At 53.2% G+C, this 21872-nt stretch overlaps 1 protein-coding gene across 1 annotated transcript in view; it reads right to left on the bottom strand.

Annotated features, from left to right (window-relative positions):
- Positions 1-97: 97 nt before the first annotated feature.
- Positions 98-21872, bottom strand: part of TSHZ1 (teashirt zinc finger homeobox 1) — a 75233-nt gene continuing 53458 nt past the window's right edge. The window contains exon 2 of the mRNA XM_042909627.1: positions 98-4656. Coding sequence (XP_042765561.1) covers positions 1469-4656 — 3188 coding nt within the window. The 3' untranslated portion in view covers positions 98-1468. The remainder of the gene's footprint in view (positions 4657-21872) is intronic.

The raw sequence follows: 21872 nt of genomic DNA, 5'->3' as shown, positions 1-21872 counted from the left end.
TGAATAGAATTTTTGTTGGTTGACTGCAGAAGCTATATACCTCTTGTTGCTAAAATAACATCTCAAAGGCAATATAATGACGACATGACAATCTATGTAAATCAAGAACTGCATGTGGGTTTTATTTTACATTTGAGAAAACAGTGGATTTAATTGTGTGAACCAAAATGTACTGTACAATATTAATGATAGAACATCAAAATGTATAATTAATAGTGCACTGCTCGCTTTGTTTTCATTTATTTATTTTTGTCTGATATACATGCATCTGGAAAGATGCGGGTGCCGGTAAAATTCCTCTATTTAAATCAAGCTGCAGGAACTAAATTTTATTCAAAAATTGTGGTTTTACATTATATACACAGAAATTTAATATAAAATGACAATATAAAAAGTTAAAAGAGAAAGCATACAGCCAGAAGGTACAAAGAAAGTGGAATAGATTAAAATGGTACGATAATGTAACATACAGGGGTTTTTAAGCGGATGCTGGCAATTTACAAGGAAAGGACTCCGTTTGCCCCATTTTTTTTTTTTCATTTACCAATGCAGCACGCTATAGAAAGGTCAGCTTATACCAAAGCTTACATTTGTAAATAACTATAAACCGCAGTATTTTACAGGAAAAAAGAAATAGCATTTTTACACATTTTTTAAATAATAGCTTGCATACTTTTTTGCCAAAAGTGGCATTTTTTTTTTTTTTTTTCAGCATCCAGAGGGTTTGGGCAGAGTGGCAACTCGGGATGTTTGGGGTGGTGGTGGCGGTGGGTTTTTTTGTGTGGTTTGGTTTGTTTTGTTCTAAATGTGTAAAGCTGTGGCTTCCTAACCCCATGAGTCCTAGACACCTTTCTATCTTCCAACAGCTGCATGCATGTTTCCTTCACAAACCAGTTCTGCATATAAAAGCTCATTTTTTAATTATTAAATAAGTTTTGTGTCTGACACAGCTTTTGATCTGAATGAAATGCCTTGAAGCCTTTTTTTTCTTTCCTTTTTTTTTCTTTCTTTTCTTTTTTTTTTTCTTTTTTTGAGTGAAAGGCACAGAAATGCAATTGCAGTCCTCAAAGGGTTAAACTTGACACTACTAGGTTCTATGACCTTTATTGTCATGGCAACTTCGTAATTTTAGGATGTCTTTTTGTCATTGTTATTTGTGTCTTTCTCGCCTGCTAAATAAATGTCTCTGAGTAGTGTGCCCCACTATTTCCTACAAAAGATAGCTTAACATCAAGAACAGATGTTGAAAATAAAGGTCAGACTTTGACTCACGGAAAAAGAAAAATAACATGCACAATCGGACAAAGAGCATATAAATATAACTACAAAATATGTGTAAGAAAAACCAAGGTCCAGACAGCCGGCTCGGCAACAAAGGGAAGGCTGATTTCGGAGGCTCAGCCGGGCCTAGTGCAGTACAAAGACGACATTTAGTGCAATGTGCCTCCGTCCCTTGCATACCTGGACGCTACTGTTTTTCCAACTCTGTCACATAGATCAGGTGGTCCTCCGGGGACTTGCCGTGGGTCTTACTAAGGTGCAGTTTGACTGCGTGCTTGCTCGCAAAAGTCCGGTTGCAAAGCTTGCATTGGAATGTGGAGCCCAGATCGTCCTCGGCGGCCCCTACCGGGCCCAAAGCCTTGTTGGCCAGGACTTTTGAAACGTTCTGCTGTTCTTGAATCTGATTTAGTGGCAGCTTGGAGAGATCCTTCAAGCTGAAGCCTAAGTGTGTTTCTAGGTGATTTATGTACGTAGACGCAGTTCTGAACTGAGAGGCACAATCGTTGCAAAAGAAAACAGGATGTCCTGTGTCCAGGTTCTTCAGGAACTTGGTACCCCCTGTCCTCCTCAGCTGGTACTTCACGTTGGCCAGCCAGTGGCTGATGGTGGTCATGGACAGCCCGGTGAACTTGGAGATGTGCACCCGCTCCTGGGGGCCCAGGTCCGCCATGATGTACTTCCCTTCCGGCGTCTCCCGCAGGCTCGAGGCAAACTGAGCCTGCAGGATGAGCAGGTGCTGGGGGTTCCAGTTGGACTGCCGCCCCTTCCTCTTGTGCACGGGCGACAGCTCGTCCAGCGCTTCCTCGAAGCTGCTGCCGTCGGCGTCCGACTTCTCCGACACGGTGGAGGGGGTGGAGGACTTGGGGGTGAGCCGGCCCGTGAGGTTTTTCACCATGTCCGAGATGTCCATGAGGGCGCTCTCCCGGAGAGGCGACGCCACGGCGTCGGCCGCGCCGGAGACCAGGGGCTTGCTCTTGGACTTGGTCAGGTCGATGGGCTGGTCGCTGTTCTCGTAGTAGTAGCGGTCGATGGCGTCGGCCTGCTTGGCGGGGGTGGCGGGGTAGACCGGCTTGTCCAGCATGCTGTTGCTGATCTTGTACAGCATGGCCAGCGGGTCCAGCGAGGGGCTCGCGGGCTTGGACACCTTGCCCAGGTGCGTGTTCATGATGGACTGCAGCGCGCTCAGCGGGTTGATGAAGGAGGGCTCGGGCGAGTGGTCCGTGATGATCCCCAGGTTATTACAGCCGTTGGTGACTTTGGCCCTGAGCGGCTCGGTGCCGTTTGGGGTGTGCGCGTCCGGCACGCCCTCCTTTTTGGCCTTCCCCGCCTCCGCCTCGGGGCCCTTCTTCTGCTGGACTTTGCCGCCGCTCTCCTCCGCTCGAGGGAAGTCCTTGTTCTCTTTGGCCACGGGGGACACGGCCTTGGCCGGGGAGCCCTTCTCCCGGTCGGCGGGCCTCTCCTCCTTCTTCACGCTGGCCTTGCCGGTGACCTTCTCCACCAGCTCCTCCATGGCCGACACGTTGCTCTTGTGCGGCGGGGGCGTGAGGCTCCCCGGGGAGTGCAGGAGCGCGCTGTGCTCCGACGACAGCGACTTCACGCCCCCCGCGTAGGACGGCTGCATCTGCACGCTCTGCACGGCCGGCAGCGGCTTCACGGTGCCGGGCAGCTGGTAGGCCGCGTGGATGCTGGGGTAGCCGCCCCACGAGGGTGCGCCGTTCTGGGCTTTGCTGATGGCCGTGGACACCGTGTTCTCCAGGGACTTGAGGATGTCCACCCCGCCCTTGGGGCTGTCGTCCAGGTCCTCCTCGCGCAGGTACCGATACAGGGCGGTGGGCTCGAACTTCTCGGCCGCGTCCTGGCTCTCCTCCTTGACCTTCTTCTCCGCCTCGCCGGCCGCCGGCGCCTTCTCCCGCTCGGGCTCCTTCTTCTCCTCGGCGGGCGAGGACGCCGCGGGAGAGTCGGGCTGCTTCTTGACGTGGGAGGCGGGCAGCCGGGTGTGCGTGGTGGGCGGCAAAGGGATGGACTGGATCTTCTCTTCCACCACGGGGTCCAGCGCCAGCTGCTTCCCCTTCTTGGAGGCCGAGGTGGTCACCTTGAGGAAGTGGCCGGTGACCATCATGTGGGCAGTGAGCTGCTGCAGGGTGTCGTGGGAGCTGCCGCACTCCATGCACTTGAGGATCTGCGCCTTGCGGGCCTCGAACTGCCAGGTGTAGCTGGCGCCGTTCTGGTAGCCGTAGCGGTTGTTGGGCGTCACGTAGGGGTTGGCGGCCTTCTGGTCCTTGGCCGCCTCGCCCAGCGCCGCGTCGGCGGCCGGCCCCGCCGGCTCGGGAGAGCACGGCGACGCCAGGTCCTGCAGGGCGCGCTTCTTGGTGGAAGGGACCAGTTTGGCGATGGCTGGTACTGGCTCCTTCAGAGGCACTTTCTGGTAATGCTTGGTCTTGATCATGTGGACGCTCAGGTCCTGCAGCGACTCGAAGGAGTGGCCGCAGTACATGCACTTGAGCACCTTCTGCGCGTCCTCCTTGCCTTCCATCTCCATCAGCGAGCGCTTCCTGGGCTTGGACCACCGCTTGGTCTTCTCGGAGTCCTTGTCCCGGTTGTCGTCGCGGTAGTGCCCCGTCTCGTTCATGTGCACCGTCAGCTCCACCAGCGTGTCGTAGGCGGCGCTGCAGTCCCGGCAGCGGAACTTGCTGGCGCCCGTGAACACGGACCCGTAGAGCTTGTTGTTCTGCCTGTAGAGCTGCACGGTGCTGAAGAGGCTGGGCTCGGGGAGCAGCCCGTAGGAGGACGTCTGCTGCAGCGTCTTGGCCAGCGCGGCCTGGTGCCAGTCGTAGCCCGAGCCGCCGCTGCCTCCGGTGCCCGAGCCCGAGCCCGAGCCCGAGCCCGAGCTGGGGGTGCTCGCGGTGGTGCCCGTGGGCCCCGCCGTGCTGGTGGGGGGCGTGGGCGCGGGGGTGGAGCTCTCCTTCGGGCCCACATCGTTGCTGCTGGTGGTCGAACCGGACTTCTTCAAGTCCAAGGCGAGGCTGGACCAGCAGGACTCGGAGAACAGGTTGGCATACACAGCCTTGATCTGCGCCAAGCTGTCCTGGGGGTAGGAGACGCCGTCCGGGCCCTGCGGATCCTCTTTGCCCTCTCTGGAGGAAGAGCTCTTGAAATGGACCAGCTGGTCGCTGTTCTCACTGAAAGGGGACCCGTAGCCCGCGTCCTGATTCGTCGCGGTGCTGACCGGGGAGTTCTGGTAGCTCTGGGCTTCTTTGATCTCCGCCTCCTCGTTGCACACGTACTCGCCGTCCTGGACGTCCAGGGACAGCCCATCCTCCTCCACGGCTTCTTCATCTATCTCTGCTGCCTTTAGTTCTTCCTCGGGAACATAAGCTAGGAGAGAAAAATGAAACACGGTGAGGGGAAATCAATCATCTTCAAGGACGCGGCCTCCCCAGCAGTTAGATGGTCTTTAAAGAGAAGTTTCTCAGCCAAGCTCCCAGGCCACGCTTTACGGAAGCAGCCGCTTACGGCTCCGCGGCGGAACCCGGGTTTCACCCGGGACGACGTCCCCCCTCCCGAGTGAATACATTTGCGCCGAAGGGGCCTCTACTAAAGGGCCAGCAGCCGCCCCCTTCTTCGAGACGTCAGTGTGGCCGTCACAGCGGGGGCCGCAAGGGGAGCCTGGCCCCCTCCTCCCAGAAGCTCTTGCTTTCCTAAGTGATGTGCGGGTCTGTTACGCCTTCCCATCGGGTGGGACCCGGCTGTCGGCTTTGAGGGCAACATATTCCACAGACAGGATCATATGGTTTCCATAAATAAAAAGCCTCCTCCGCAGCAAGCGATGAAAATACTCTCGGCCTCACTACAAAGAACCACACGTCGCGCCACCAGCCCCCTGCCTGGACAAAGCCGGCGTCACCCGCAGGGGGACCCCGGAGAGTGTGCCAAGCAGCATCGCCTACGGGAGTCTAAGGTGGAGACGACCCACATATCTGGTGACAGATGAATGGAGGAACACAATGTGTGTATATGCACACTGGAATATTATGCGGTCTTAAAGAGGAAGGAAATTCTGATACCCGCCGTCACGCGGACGAACCTGGAGGACGTCATGGTGAAGGGAGATCGGCCAGACACAAGAGGGCACGTACTGTCTGATTCCACTGATATGAAGCACCTATAACAAGTAGTCAAATTCACAGAGACAGAGGGTAGAAGGTGGTTTCCGGGGGCACAAGGGGGTAGGGGGGCTGGGGAGTTCGCGTTCCGCGGGGAGCGGAGTTTCGGCTTTTGGGAAGACAGAAAGTTCCGGAGACGGATGGTGGGGATGTGGCTGCCTGACAAGTGTGAATGCACTTAGTGCCACTGAAGCGTCCACTTAAAAATGGATTAAAACGTTCACTTTTACGCTATGAACCTTTTACCACAATAAACACATTTTCTTTACATGTTAACAAAGCCAGTGGAAATGCTACAACAGAGTGACTTCTTGGGCTGATGGCGTCATTTCCCAGAGGAAAGTACTGGATGCGGACAGACGTCACGTGAATGAGAAGGTTGGAGGGCACATAAATCATTAGATGAAACCTGATTTTTTTTTACCGCGGGACATTTTAAATCTTTAACATGTGACCTATCTCGTTAATTCTCAAGGGGAGCTAACTCTATGTACCACCTCTTATTTGACCAAAATACATTTATTTGTATTTTTATTATTATTATTATTATTATTATTATTATTATTATTATTATTATTATTTTTTTTTAGGAAACAACTAGCTGAATGAGTGCTCTGTCCACCTCTTGGGAAATTTGGGCTTAAGACATTTTCCAGGAGGCCCCTAGTAAAATGCACCGCTATGATGTGAGAGGGGTGTCTCATTAAATCTGATCACTCTTTATCACCTTATCAGAGCCCGATCCTCAGGGAACGTGGCATTGAGCACACGCGTTTGCAGGGACGGTTGATAGGAGAGACCGAGAACATCTCGGCTGCCCGAAGGGCAGACGCGGGGTGGGGGGGGGGGGGCGGTGGCAGGAAGTGACAGGACAGTGTCAGCACCTGCAGACAGAGGGCTTCGGGTTGGGGCAGCCACGCGCACTTCTGGGCATGTGCACACACAGGCACGGGGAACACGGCGGAATCGGTCACGTGGACCCTGCAGAATCCCTGCACGCACCAGACACCGTGGGCCATCCCGCACTGGGGGGGGGGGGGTGCTGGCATCGAGCAACCTGAGCCTAAGCGTTCACGTGTTTCACAGCTGAAGTTCACGCGAAGAGCGGTCCGCTAACAGACCCGGGCGCTACGGTGCCGTTAATGCTGTGCGGCCAGCAGGGAAAATAAGCAGTAGGGCAGGGGCTGAGGTTTACTACAGGCACGGCGCTCAAGACAATCCTACACGGCCCTCCTGGGAAACGTAAACCTCATAAAACAGAAACAACAGCAACAACCCCTCCCCAACCCCCAAGATTTCCAAGTTGGACGTCGCCTTCATTTGCTGTATAATTATTAAGGGTTGAGGACCATCCAGGGCTCTGAAGGTCTGAAGCTCCAACCCCCGGCCAAGGGTCCTAGTTCATGAAGCCTCGTCACCTGGGCCCCAAGGTCCACCCCTGCGGGTTCTGATGGGGACGTCTAAGACCACGAAGCAGTCCGGGCGGGGCAGAGTCCGTTTGAAGATGCGGGCCCCAAGTCCCGCAGGCAGATGCTGGCCTGACTCTAAGCTGTCCCAAAGCAGCCCCAGGGGCACCCCCGTAGGTGGCTGAACGCACCAGGGTCCGTGGCAGGCAGCTGCCTCATGGACCCGGTCTGTCCTCTTTGAGGAAACTAGGATTCACGCCCTAGCAACTAATGAAAACTAATTTCGGGGCGCCTGGGTGGCTCAGTCAGTTGAGCGTGCAACCTCGGCTCGGGTCATGGTCTCAGAGTTCGTGAGTTCGAGCCCCGCCTCCGGCTCTGTGCTGACTGACGGCTCAGAGCCTGGAGCTGCTTTGGATTCTGTGTCTCCCTCTCTCTCTGTCCCTCCCCCACTCACGACCTGTCTCTCTCTGTCTCTCAAAACTAAAATAAACGTAAAAAAGATTTTTTTTAATAAATAAATAAATAAATAAATGAAACTAATTGCAAGGAAAGGTTTCATCTGAACCAGTTTGGCTCGGCCTGGGAGGCCCATCACCGTGGGTCTGCTCCCTGGATCACCAAGTCAGCTGGTCTGTCTCCATCCCTGGACGGAAGCAAAGCCACCCCCTGCCTACCCCCGGGCTGGCACCCAGCAGCATGTCCTGAATAAATAAATGACTTCCGTCCCAGGTCTGCAAACCCAGAAGTGGGAGATGCCCCATAACACCGCTACGGTTCGTTCAGCACCCCCTGGTCCCCATAGCAGACCCATTCTGGGTCTGGAATGGTATAGACACAAGGAGGCTGGCACCTGCCTGCTCCCTCGGGCACAGGTTTCATCCCCTTCCCCGGGCACCCCCGCCCCCCGACGGCGTGCAGTATCCGGGGGCCACACTCCATCCCAGGTCGTCCTCCTCCTGGGGCAGTCCAGTCTACACTGGGAAGTTCCTGGGTTGAGCTCAAATGAGTTCCGCTGACAACTCCACATGCCCCCAAAGCAGCAATTGTCAGGTAGAACCACACAGAACAAACCCCAGCCTCTTCCACAAGGAAACCCTCCCAAGGTATCATTTCTGAATGAGCCCTTCCCTCGGCTGGGACACCCACGTCCGCTGTTCTCCAGGAAGCGGGTGTTGGGGAGGGGGGATCCCTAATGTGCCCACCCTCCTGGAGCTCACGGGAAGGGAGCCCCAGCATGCACTAAGGGGAAACCCGGGATCCTACCCGCTCTCCCTGCCCCGGGCTCAGCATGCCCACCTTCCCAGCATCCCTGTGGGGAGGCAGTTTCAAGGTCCCTCCTGCCCCAGCCGCAGCCCTGGGGACGGCACACGCTGACCCTGCTGTCCCCGGACGAGGGCACCGGCTGCCTCCAGCCACCCCCTCCCGCTGGTCCTGCCAACTGGACGGCGGTCTCTTTCAGGGGATGCCACCTGTTCCGGGAGTCCCCCCAACGCACATGTCTAGGACCACCGAATCGATGCCCCCCCCCGCCCCCCGGACAGACCCGCTGGCCACAGGCCCTGACAGGGGCGGTACGTGAAGGCTGGGCTTGCACGTCTGCAGAGTGAGCTGTGTCTGGCACACAGAAGGAGCTCCAATTGCTGCCACATGAATTTGTCACGGTGTGAGTGCTCTAGACCCTCCCAAGTCAATTATGTGCAAACAGAACGTTCCTCCTGCCCCCTCCCCAAGTAACAGCGCGCTCACCCCCGAATTAGGACCCCCCTAAACCACCTGTTACTGAACCACCCCAAACAAAACAAGTCACCCACTCCGGAGACACAGCCCTTGTCCCTGTTCTCAAGCCCGGCATCCAGCACTGCCCCCGACCTCAGCAATCCGGACCCCACGCCAACCACCTGCCGCTGCAGCAGCCTTCCAGCCAGGCCACCCCGCTTCGTCCCGCAGCCCGGGGACCCCGCTCTCGCCATCCCGGAGTTAAAATCTCCATTAAAGTCATGTCCTACACGGGGGCGGGGTGGGTACAAATCCCCACGTGGGCCCCTCCTCCTGCCACGCGTCCAGCCCCGGGTGGGACCCGGGCCCAGACAGTGCCTCCCCGGACCTCGTGAACACTTATCCTCACGGGGAGGCTCAGATGTCGCCTCCGTCGTGACGCCCCTCTTAATCCCTGCCAGAACCCACTGTTCCCCGAAGAACTGAGAGATGTTTACTCGCCTGTCCTCTTAGTGAAACCTCAACTTTCAGCCCGCGGGCCCCGCTGGGAGGGGCATGTCCACACTATCACCTCGCCGCACCCCACGAGCCCTCAAGGCAGCATCACTGAGATGCCTGCTTTGCAGATGGGGAAACCGAGTCTCTGAGAAGCTGACCAGCTCCCGCAAGGTCACGCGGGGAAGAAACAATGCGGCATTCAAATCTGGGTCACCTGACACCCGGCCACCTCAGAACGAAGCTGCTCTCCTTCGTCAGCGTCCCAGTGCCAGCGAGCACGTCCAGTAACTGCTGTGAGCAGGACCGACCCCAAGTATTCCATAGGGAGTATCAGAGCACCTCTTCTGTGCCCGTCGTGGGGTGTGACCGACAGAGTCACAGCCAAAGAAGTCAGATGTCTGAAATGCTGACACCCTTAGGCCACGTAATTGTACTTGGGGACGGACAGCCACGAACACGATACGAAACACAGAAAAGGCTTTCTGCACAAAGATGTCCTTTGTATATTATTCCATACACAATCCGCCACGCTCCGAATCTCCAACAATAAAAGGTAATTAAGTGATTTGTAGCTGATCCCCACGATGCACAATTATTCAAACATTAAAAAGTGTCTTGGGGCCCCGCGGTGGCTCAGTCGGTTAAGCGTCTGACTTCAGCTCAGGTCATGAGCTCATGGTTCGTGGGTCCGATCCCTGCATCAGGCTCTGTACTGACAGCTCAGAGCCTGGAGCCTGCTTCAGATTCTGTGTGTCCCTCTCTCCCTCTGCCCCTCCCCTGCTCATGCTCTGTCTCTCTCTCTCAAAAATAAATAAATGTTAAAAAATTTTTAAAAAACATAAAGGGGCACCAGGTGGCTCAGTCAGTTAAGCATCCGACTTCAGCTCAGGTCATGATCTCGTGGTTCGTGGGTTCGAGCCCCGCATCAGGCTCCCTGCTGACAGCTCAGAGCCCGGAGCCTGCTTCGGATTCTGGGTCTCCCTCTCTCTCTGCCCCTCCCCCGCTCACCCTCTGTCTCTCTCAGTCTCTCTCTCTCTCTCTCAAACATTTAAAATAAATTTTTAAGTGTCTTTAATGACATGGAGAGTCATTAAGTGCAAACAGCAAAGGACAAAACCGTATACACAGTACAAGGGAAAACTTCTTTTCAAGAATGTTTAGTGGGTTTTTTCTAGATAAAGAATATATGGGTTATGTTGAGTGGCGTGGCTCTTGATAAATATCTCTACCTTCAAAACCTTCTTCTGTGTTTTCACCTCAACAAACAAGGATTAGCCATCCCTCCCTGTTCCTGGAATGAAACAGCAGCAGCAAACCTTCCGGGAGCACCTGGCGGCCGGGAGCCAGACCCCGGGACCAGGGGTTCCAGGAAGGGCAGGGCCCAGCCTGGGGAGAGAAATGTGCAAAGGCCTTTGTTAATTGTTACTTTTCAAAAAATTTTAACAAGTAGAAGGGGGCAGGCACGTGAGGGGTGCAGGCGGTATCTGGGTTCTGGTAGGAGGGATGCCAGTGGCCAGGACCATCTTCCACACCCCCCCACCGCGTGTCCCTGTCCCACCTTCTCCTGGAGGGGGGCTGCAGGTCCCAAGGAGGGGCCTAGGCGGCGGGCCTCCCCAGCGGCCCTCAGCCCTCCAGCTCGGCGGTCATCACGCTGCAGGACCTCAGCCTTCGGCCCGCATATTCTCTGTCCCATTCTAGAACGTTAAGGTTACACTCTACCACTGGCTCGTCCAGCATCCTAGTCCTGATAAGTTGATATTCCCTGCTATGACACTCTTCTTCCGTTGCTCTAGCCCGTTGACCTATTCCCTGAAGGAGTTAACTTTCCAACACTAACGTATGTGGAGCCCGAGGAAGCGTGGACCCAGAGGGGCAGCTGGGGGCCGCCTGCCCTGTGCCCGCATCGTGACACCCTGCGGACCCCAGAGGTGTTTTCCTGCTCCGCCCTACGATAGGACAGTAAAATTAGCTTGTGGAGAGAACACGTCCCCTTGAGCAGGTAATCTGCATTCTAGTGGCCCTCCAGTCAAACCACAGGTAGGGGCGCTCATGGTCACCTGAGAACACAGACGACGGGATGGCCATAGCGTTAACAGGGGCGAGGGATTCAATGGCCACAAAGACGAAGGTGTGAGGGAGCCCATGGAATGTTCCAGAGTGATTCTGTGAGCCATCAGCCAGCCTCCTTTACCCCTCTGCCCTCCATTCCAAGAGCTGAGTGGGCTCCAAGGCCCCAGCACTAACGGTAACAATAGACACAGTAACAATTACCAGGGCATCACCCCCTGCATGCCCACCAACGGCCAGCACCCACCAGCACTTGACCCCTGATCTTCCAATCCTCTCCATCTAACTGCTGGGCAGCTGATGAATGGGCCTGCCTGAGGCTCCCCCAGGGTCAGGGCTGGGCTCCAACCCTCCCCGCCTCGCCTACAGACCTGCCCTTTAAAAGCAATGCTCGAGCCCCCCAGGCGACCCCCCAACGGCTCCTGCCTTCCAAATCTGGGCTCAGGCCAAGGCCACTCACATCCCAGGGTCAGAGCCGTCAGAGTGCTCTAAAACCCACTGAGTTTCATGTAAGAGTTTGGACCTGAGGAGGACGAGAAGGCTGGATCTTGCAGGACAGGGTTGTCCTGAAGATGGAAATTCTCAGACCACACCAACCCCAGGTTGGCCTGAAAAGACCAACCGAACATCGGGCTTCAGCATTGGGCAGGGAAGGAGGCCTTTGGTTTTGCCACGTCTCTAGCAGGAGGAATGGGCTAAACTACTTTTCAAGACAAGGCTCCCTGAGCCACATCTATGACACACGGCAGGTGCACGGAGCGACCCTAGGTGTGTACAGGGGTGACTGAAGGATGAGTGCCCCAGGCAGCCTGAACCTGGAGGCCGGGGTAAGTGGGTACGGGTGACATTCTAGCTGCTCATCTCTACAGGGTCCAGGCCAATGAGGCCACCATCGTGGACAGACCGCCATCATTATCGCGACAGGAGGACAGATGTGGGGAAGGGACAGACTGATGAGGCACCTCGGAAGCAGCCCCAGCCCACTCACCTATGGACAGTGCGGCCCCCACACACTCACCCACTTGTCAGGACCTCAGTTTCCCCAAACCGCATTCATGGCAACTACTGGTGTCTTTGGGGGGGAAGGGGTTCTAGGAAGCGCTCATGGACACGGCAGCCGTGATCATCGCGCCCGAGTCTGTGCCTGTGGGTCCCGCCGCCTCCGCCTCAGGTCCTGCGGAGGCAAAGCAAACTAGCAAATGCGCACGGAGGGACCGTCCCCCTACGCTGGGCCTAAGAGGCACCCCTGCTTAGTCTCGTGCCTCTCAAGCTGTCACTAACCTCTGAACAATCGGAACAAAATAAGGGTCTGTCCCACTGAGAGCCGACCCATTACTGGCCTTCATCGTTGGGTAGATGGTGCACTTACCAATCAGACTCCAAATTCACACCAGGGGATTATTCGGGAAGTGCGGTCTTTAACTTCCGCGTTTTCCAGGCCCCTCTGTCTGCCCTTCGGCAGTATCCCTGACGGCTACTCCTTCCAGAGGAAGAAAGGGTGGTGGGGGCTCGAAGGGAGCAGAAGGGGGCTCCTGATTAGCAGCTCTTCCCGAGGCCGGTGCAGGATGCAGGGGGCGGCAGCGGTGGGGGGGGGGGGGGGCAAATGAACAATAATCAGTCTGGGAGACTTTGCTTGTTATCCAAGGTCTTTCCCTCCTTAGCGCGCATAATCGAGAGTTGGCTGTGAATGAGGAAAATGGATATTTAAAAGTGACAACTATCAAACACAGGTCTCATCCCTGCTTGGTTACGGGCTTCCAGTAAATACCAAACTTTGCTATCGTATTGCCACCTGGTGAAACTATACAATCCTACCAAATTACACGTCTATCTACATCCAACTAGGTTTTAGACCGGCAAATGTGATATCCATGAGCAGATGGCCATTATATCAAAATACATTTACTCCAAGGGGCCAATTCACAAACGGGTCTCACACACACCTACGTGATAAATGTACAGCTGCAATTCATCGTGGAGTCTTGCAAAACACACTTTCTTCCAAATTTATAATTGATCACTTGTAAAGTTACTTCACCTCTGTTACGAGCAGAGCAGGTGGTTTTGATGAAAGGTAGAATACACTGGGAAATAAAAAATGCAGAGAAAGCAGATATAGGTAAGAGCTCGTTCCTTCCTACTCTGAAACGGACACTAAGGTACAAGCAGGATACGTGTTAATTTACGAACATACGTTCTGATTTTTCGCAGGAAGATACTCTGCCAAGCAAAGCTGAAACACCACTTCTGCTCTCATGTGATAGGAGCGAAAATTTTTCTATCACTCTGGCAGATTTTAATTGCCTGGTACCAATCATTAACGTACTGGTCTGCAAAACCATCTGATTTATACCAGAATTGTTTCTTTATTTAAAACCTGCTAGAAGCCATTTTTAAGAACTGCAGAGTCCGTAAATAGAATGGCCTGTCATTTGTATCCAACTCGTCATTCTAATTAGGAATCCACAGGTAACTTCCTTCACTATCATTTCTTCTTTCCTCACCGTCCCCGAATGCAATTCGAGTTCAAAGAGGAAGAAGAAACCCCCTTTTAAGGCTCCTCCCAGCCTCCCAGTGGCACGCCAGGTCTTAGCCTTCCATCCAGAGTCACAATAACGGCATAACACAAAGTAGGGCTTAGACCTGATTAACGAGACTGCAAACCTTCACCAGTTTTCAGTGATGTCAGGAAGGAAAAATGCACGAGAACCTTGCAAAATTAGAAGAGAACTTAAAATGATGCACGAAGAGCAAGAAGTCAGTAATTCTTCCACGATCCTGGGAAAACACACACCTTTCGCCACCACTGGCCAATAGGTTCACAAACTGTGCTAACGTTCCCTTGGTCCATCGCCAACAGGTGCACACCCAGTGCCAGGCAGGGGGGATCCCAGGCTTCCAGTCACTGCCTCCGCACCGCAGAAGGACGACGCCGCTCTCTGGCAGTCGGACCAGCCTGGGCTTACAAACCCAACATCCGCAAGCCATGCCCAGAACGCTGGGTTCCAACCTGGTACGATCTGACCACCGACACCAGAAAAGACTTCCATCAGATAGGGTCAGGTTCATCCTCACGGATGACGTCTGCAAGTCAGGAGGGGAGACTCGTACATGGAATCTCTCCCCAAGCGGCCAAAACCAACAAAGACGTGTAAGTCAGCTCAAGCACCTGTTGGTTCTCGGACTATCCGCCATCTACACAAGAGCTGGCATGGCGAACCAACAGCGAACGTGACATCTGGTCACTTTGCAGCATTGCACGTGGTGCGCCCTACAGTTCCTCAACCAAGTTTTCTGCCACCGAGTCAACTCCCGCAGACCTTCGCTCCTCAGGGGTGTCGGAACACGGAAGTGACACGCGATGGAGAGCAAGGGCTCCACGGTCTCTGAACCCCACCCAGGGCTCATGTCTCGGGGGCGTGTCCGTTTCGAACCCAGCGTCTTATTCTCGCAAAGGCACAGGATGAGACAGGAGAAACAGGAGCTTCAGCTTTTGGGGGATGGAGGCACGGAGGTCATCAGGTGCGGGGACACACAAGGACTTGCGGACATGGGTGACAGGCGGACTTTTAACAGAAAGCTAGGGGAGTTTTTCTCCTTAAGTCTGCTATGGCCAGATGCAAATGATGTGCCCCTGTGATTCGCCACCACAGCATCCTGCTGCAATATCCCACGTGAGGATTTCCACACTTGATCGGAAGCTTAACACAAGGTCACACAGCACCCAACTTCCTGGAAAACCCCTTAATGACCACAGTGGTGACTGGAGCAAAGGGACATCCACACGGCCGCGACAGAAAGCATCCTTCTCTCATTACAACAGTTGGGCTTGTTTCTACTGTTGCCATTTAGTTCTCACAACTGCCTTCCTAGGTGCCTTCGAAATTTTTCTTGCCGAGGCAGAGAGAGACGGACTCATAAAAAGTGCCGAGTTCAGGCAATGATTTGCCATCACCTTTTGTTTTCACTGCAAGCTACAACTTTCTGAAGATCTATACGGGGACAGATGCGCCAAAATACGGTTATTTGCGGACACTGTTACTTCTAGCGACGAAACTGCGAGAACAGTGCACTTCGCCAGGTGAATGAGCGTGATTCCTTGGCCTACGAGACTTTTACGCGAGCAGCTACTGCTTCACAGGAAACAGAGCTCCACATCACTGCATTTTCGCCACGAAAACCCCCACCCTCAGCGCCGCTCCCTCCCCTGCGCCTTCACCCCCCCCCCACCCCGCGGAAATCTGATGAATGACTAAGCTTGGGAACGGTAACCGGTAACCGCAGCATAAAACTCTCCTCTCACGATCACTTGCAGAAACAAGTGACATTTCTCCCCGTCAAATGAAACAAAGACGCCAAACCATCCTCTGCCACTTCTTTTTGTGTAAAAACGGCCTTGCCATCATCCCCCCACCCCCCGCCGCCCCTTCCCGAGCCCCGGCACGCGGTGTGGAGTGTGCCGGTCTGTGCACACGCGGTGGGTCCCGCGGTGCCTGGGAGAACACGCCCAGCAGTGGAACGGAACGTCGGAACGAGCACACGGCGGCACCTGTGAGGCAGGAGAGACGATGCCGCCGGCCCACGTGTGTGCGCGTGCGTGCCTGCACCTGTGTCTGCGTGCAGGTGTGTGCAGGTGTGGGCATGCGTGTGCGCGAGCGTGCGCCTGGGTCAATGGATAAAAGCTGCACGGGCCTCTTCATTCCCCAAATGGGAATGAAACGCCCAGATCCTATGGTTAGATTTCATTTAAAAAGGAAATTAAATCTTGCTAATATTTTTTGTCATAAAATGGGCCTTCTGGATGCCAGTGTGTCCCTAAAGACGTGCTGTCATCTTAAGCAACACGAAATCCTGTGCATTCTAATGCAAGTGGACATAAGGCAATGTATACGGCCCCTGTTAGAGTTTAATCTGATGTCAACAATGTGCGCCCTGACGGCTGAAAATGTAAAAATACACACGCATTGTCCGAAAAGATATTTTCATCTCGAACCGTAATTATACACTGAGGCACAAACATCTTATCTTTGGCAAATGAGATAAAAACGGTATCTCTCAAATTGTAGCCCAACATTCCAAGAAACATCTTTGTTTCTTTGAAGGAAACACAACTTGCTCTATTCCACGGTCATTTTAAGGATGGTGGGAAGGGACAGCTGTATTTGTTTTTTAAGGGCTAAACGGAGTGAAGTTCCAAATTCCCTCGAGTCTTAATACCACTGGCTGTGAGCAATTAGGTTTGTAGCCCCTCAGCCCGCCCCTTCATCTCTACCCCAATTACGCACTACGGAAAGGTGTTCTCCAGAACCGCCCCGCGCTCTATTCCACAGGAGACGAACGCTCCAGGACTCTGCCTCCTCGCCATCCCTGCCCCTCTGGAAGATGAACCCAACTGGGGGTGCCTCACTTGGAAGAGCTGAAACAACGATAGAAGGCAGGCTTTGCCTTGAACCTGGCTTGCTTTCTAAAAGTCAGCTCCAAATCTGTGCTTTGGATTATAGCGGGTTACTCAGAATGCCCGCTCTCACGACGTGCAAGCACCCACCCGTATCCGTTCCTACTTGGTGGCAAAACATCCCGATATAAAGCGAAGGATGTGTTCTTTCAATAAACGATGCTCAGCTCTTGCCACGCCCCCAGATGCAGCTATCTGGAGTCATTCTGGTGTTGGCATTTCATATAACAGGCTAGCTGACTACTGTTTCCACCTTGAGCCCACTTGGATTTTAAGTAATGTCATCTAACTTGGAGGGGGGTAGTGATCCTGGCAAACACAGCATACACATTCAGCATTTTAGTATGAAAATACATTGAATAATCCACATTCACGTACTTGAATTGACAAGGACATTACGGGACACTTGGCACAACTGGGTTTTTTTCTCTTCCTGGAAGACTTCATGCTTTCTCTAGACGCAGAGTAACGTGCATGGGGCACCGTGAAGAGGAAGGGAGGGCCGACTCTTACGAAACGTGAAACAGCACCAACAACTCAAATAAAATGGCTTCTTCACATGGCCGCCTGAGGATGCACAGTCACTTTCTAGGCAAAGAGAAAACCACTCAAAAAGCAGGTCATTTACACTGACAGAGAAATGAAGAAAACACAGTCCCTTTGAGGGTTTGAGATCAGGCTCCAAGAGGCAGCGCAAGACCACCCTTGGGTTTCGGCGGACGAAGACCACCCCTGCTGGCCGTCCGACAGAGAGGGCGAAGGGGCCCCGGCCCTGCTCGCCCCCCCTCGGCCCCTCGGAGCGGAGCCCGGTCATGAGCAGAGGCGGGCGTGGGGGCCAGGCTGCCTTGTGCCTCGCGGCGCTTCGGCAACTGCGATCTCCGAGATTTCCTTGCCCTTCCTCTTCCATCTGACGCACTATCCACGCGGGCATTCTCATTAGGCCTCCACCACCAAAGGGAGTGGAAATGAACCAGCCCAGGCCCCTCCCCGCTCCGCTCTGTCGAGACGATTTCATCGAAATGTTCATTTCATCCCTGCCGGCAACATTAGAATGGAAGTATTTAACCTGTTTCCATTACTTATACAAATTACCATTCTGGGGTAGGACAGATGTTAGAATCACGCCGCATAACTGACTTCCATACATTCTTTACAGGAAGCGTGGGGAGACGGAACGCCGCTGGACCGGATCATCCAGGCTCAAGAAGGTTCTGTTACCAGATTCATTAACTTTGCACATCAGCATTTCACCTGCTTTCTTCATGAAAATTCCCAGGCTAGTTGGGCTCATTTAATGTGGAGAAGGAACCCTTTGTCAGCGATGATGTTTTGATCAGGTGCGCTACGAGAGTGGGGAGGGGCAAGGCGGGGGGGGCGGGGAGGAGGTGGGGAGAAACAAGAGTGGGGAGAGGGAAACAACCTTGTCGAAAATGTTACCTTTCCAACGTGAATGATGAAAGAGAAGTCAGTTAAAGACGCTGGTACTCAAAGATGGCTGTCACTTCACATAGACACTGGCACAACTCACCTAGACAGGTGACACTTTGGTGGAAGCAAAATCCTGCTGCATTATTGAGCACACCGGGGAGGGGGTGCAGGCAGACTGCAGGCCCGGGGTGCCTGGGGCACCCAGAGAAGTGAATTCGGCAGGTGAAGGGATTTCACTCTTCATCTGCATCCTTAAGTGGAGCTGGAGATAGTCCCCTGGCTAAACGGATGGAAAAGGTACCAGAGTCACAGTCTAGGTGCGAGCCCCGTGCATTCTTGACATCACGTCTCCCCGAGATACGAAGCAGAGGCTGGAACGATGCTCCATGTAATTGGGGGCGGGGGGGACTCAGGGCCCTTGAACTCGTCGTTACTTTCCTTTTCAGAAATTTACCGTAAATAGCAATTCCTAGCCGGTCTGAGGACACTTCCTCTCCGATCTCTGGCAAAGGTCGTGCGTGGTGCCCTGAGTCCGCCCAGAGACCACACCTCTCGGTGCCTTGGCTGCAGGTGGGATTCTTGGAGAACACACAAGCTTCGACAATTTCTAGGAAAAGGTTTTAAGATAAAAGATTCGCTCGTGGTGCAACAAAACAAATTCTATTCCAGCTGTTCCCACAGGACCGCCTTTCTCACTAAGAGCAGCTAAATAAAGGAAACTCAACTCCTGACTTTGTAGTTCCCGTGTTTCTCTCTTCCTCTCTGTCTCTGTTGGTTCTGTTGATGAAACCGCTTGGAAAGAAGTGCTGGGCATGTTGAAGTTATTGAGAAAAGAAAGGGGAACGAAAATATCCAGAGGGAGAAAGAAAGGCAGCAGGTAGCTATGGGAGAGGACTCCAAGTGGAAATTAGCAAAGCCAAGTCACGTGCAGAAAAAAAAGGATGTTGACCGCTAACAGTTCTCAAATACCCACAACATAGCTTGAAAAGAAAAAAGTACGCACATATGAATGCATTCTCCGTAGAAAGGGAGAGAGCCCGCCATGATCACCAGAAGCCTTTTTTTTTTTTTTTTTTTTTCCGTGACAACACTGAAATCCGGTCTCAGATAGGAATAAAATAGATTCTGAGATAATGATCCACCTAGATAGGGAGCATGACTTTTTTTAGCACACCAGAAATTTATTTGGGAGGATTAATAATATACTATTATTTTGAAAGAACTGATTTGCTTGTTCTTGGGTAAACATTTCGTACCCACAGACTATCTCCTCAACCAGCGATATGCATTGGGTTAAAATGTCCTTGACTAATAACAGGTAGTGGGAGCCCTTTCTCTGGACCATCTTCGGTGCTCTGCATTTATTAATCGTGTTAAGCCCTCGCCAACAATGAGGGGAAAGCCTACTATAACTACGACTTCCACATGGGGAAACTGAGGCACAGGGATTCCGTGAGCTGCCCCCGGACGCGTTACCAGCAGGTGGCCTTTCCCGGCAGTCTGTTTCAGAGCCAGGCTCCTGACATGCACCCATATTACCGTACATGGAACCATTTCTATCAGGAACTATAAGCGGCATGGGTTTAAAATGAATCCTGTCTTCAGAATATGCTGTTTGTAAAATCAGATCTTTATCTACATGAAGGTCAGCAGAATTGCTCCTGGGCAGTTCTGCCTGAAAGTTGTGTTCATCTGTATCAGCCATGACAGGCTGCGGGGAGAGCCTTTCCGGGACTGGCATCCGCCAACCGCCCCCCCCCTCCCCCGTCCCCCAACCCCCCGGAACCCACTTGCAGCCACACTGACCCAGGCTGGTCACAGAGGCAGAGGGTAGGAGGGTGTGGCCAGGGGCTGGGGAGAGGGACGGGAGTTAGCCTTTCATGGGGACAGCGTTTCGGTTCGGGAAGGTGGAAAGTGCTAGAGACTGAACAACAGTGTGAATGCCACTGAACTGCCCACTTCAACACAGTTAGAAGGTAAACCTTATGTTGTGTGTATTTTACCATCATGAAAAAAAAAGCAGTGGCGGGGGGGGGGGGGAGCTGAAAAGAAACAAAGAATCTGTTTTCTAACCAGGCCCACCCAGGCTCCTTCTAGCAAGCCCCCTCTCTGTGCACCCCAGGGCCTCCCTACCGCAGAATGGGTTCTGCACTGCCACCTGGCCAGGCCTCGGGGGACCCCCCTCCCCCGACCTGTGCGCACGTCACCGGGGGCCAAGCAATCTGTCGTCCTGATGAGAGTGCAACCACATCCTTGTGGACCTCGGCTCCTAGCAGCTAGCGTGGTACCTGAAGCAAAACAGTTGTTCAATAACGACCGGCTGGAATAATGAATTAAAGAACGAGTAGACCCTAGATTTAATCCAAAGCCAATCAATGTAGATGAACGCACTGAGGACGTTGCTTTGTTCACACAAACGGTATAAATTTCTACGTGGCCCAGTCACCTGGGAAGGTACACCTCGCTGTTGCGGGGCAGAAATGACTTGGTTTGTCAATCTCTAGTACAAAATGCCCGTTCGGAAACCTTAAAAAACAAAAACAAACGAACAAACAAAAAAACGCACACTAACACGATGTGTGGCAGGCGGGATCAAGACTCCCTTTCGTCAATCAAACACACTTCCTCAAAAGTTCTGACGGCCCTAATGATTCGACTGTGCGTCGGAACAACATATCAACAGGGATCATAAAGGAAAGAAAATGGGGTGGAAAAGGGAAAAAAAACACCGCTCCGAAATCCTGTCTCAGAAGATCCATCTTTCCTGAGCTGTGCCTCCCGTTAAATCAGTAAGAATATCTGTCAGAGATGTCCTGCTACACCATTTGGCTGATGTCAAACCTAAATAAACCAGATCAGAAAACCAGCAAGTGGCAGGAGAGAAACGGATGGGCGCAGCGCGGTCCTCCCGTAACTCACATGGTCGGCTTGCTGATTTTGGGGGGAGGGGAGGGGGGCGGCGGCGGCAATCACCACAGTCATTTGCGGTACTAATGTCCAATTCAGCTTCCCTTCATTCCCCTGATTTAGGTGGTCAGAGTGGTTCCGTAGCCGACACGGGGAAGCTGTACTGTTTAGCAGGCTGTTTAATGGGAAACTGGCAGTCTTATTTCTTTTCTAGATTTGGTTTGTCACTAGGTCTCCATTACATGCCACTCAGCTTTGAAGTCTTTGGACAGGACTAATCAAAAGATGTCATTTGACCTACACAGCATGGCAGAAACTTGGAGAAGTCTCATAAAGCGACACTCTGGCTGTAAATAAAATGACATTATTATTTCCTCTCTCCTATCATGTAGAAAAGCCAATTATGGTAATGCACTGCATGTCAATGGAAATACAGCAATCTTTTTGGAGCAGCGACTGCAGGCATCAGTATCGCAACTCTCCTTCCTGGGAAAATCTGCCCATTGGAAAATGAAGAGGAAGGAGGTGATAGATGTCTTCAAGACGGTTAATAAAATCCCGGACAGCCAAGAAAAGCGCAAGTCAGCAAAACAACGGGGAAGTGCAAAATGCAAACTGTTAAGTTCCCAAATTATCTACTAATGTAATCGTCAGTGATTTATATTCCGGCCCCGCGATGGCCAGCAGCACGTCGCGCATTTCTGGGTGTCTGACTGACAGGAGAGGCGATTCATGGTACTAATAAGCCCCTTCATCCCCACTCCTCCTTAAGGAAGCCAACTCTGGTGGTGGTGGTGGGGGAGGGGGGGGTCTACACTTGTCCCCCCGCGATGCGATGCGGCCTGGAAAGTTACAGCCCCAAGGTGCAGTCCTGCCTGCCCCGTGTCTCCGAGACGAGGGAGAATGCGGTGCATTGTTTTAGAATGCCCAACCGGATGCACTTCCCCGCGT

Source organism: Panthera leo, chromosome D3 (assembly GCF_018350215.1).
Source record: "Panthera leo isolate Ple1 chromosome D3, P.leo_Ple1_pat1.1, whole genome shotgun sequence".
Lineage (NCBI taxonomy): Eukaryota > Metazoa > Chordata > Mammalia > Carnivora > Felidae > Panthera > Panthera leo.
This window is presented reverse-complemented; position numbering and strand designations above follow the sequence as displayed.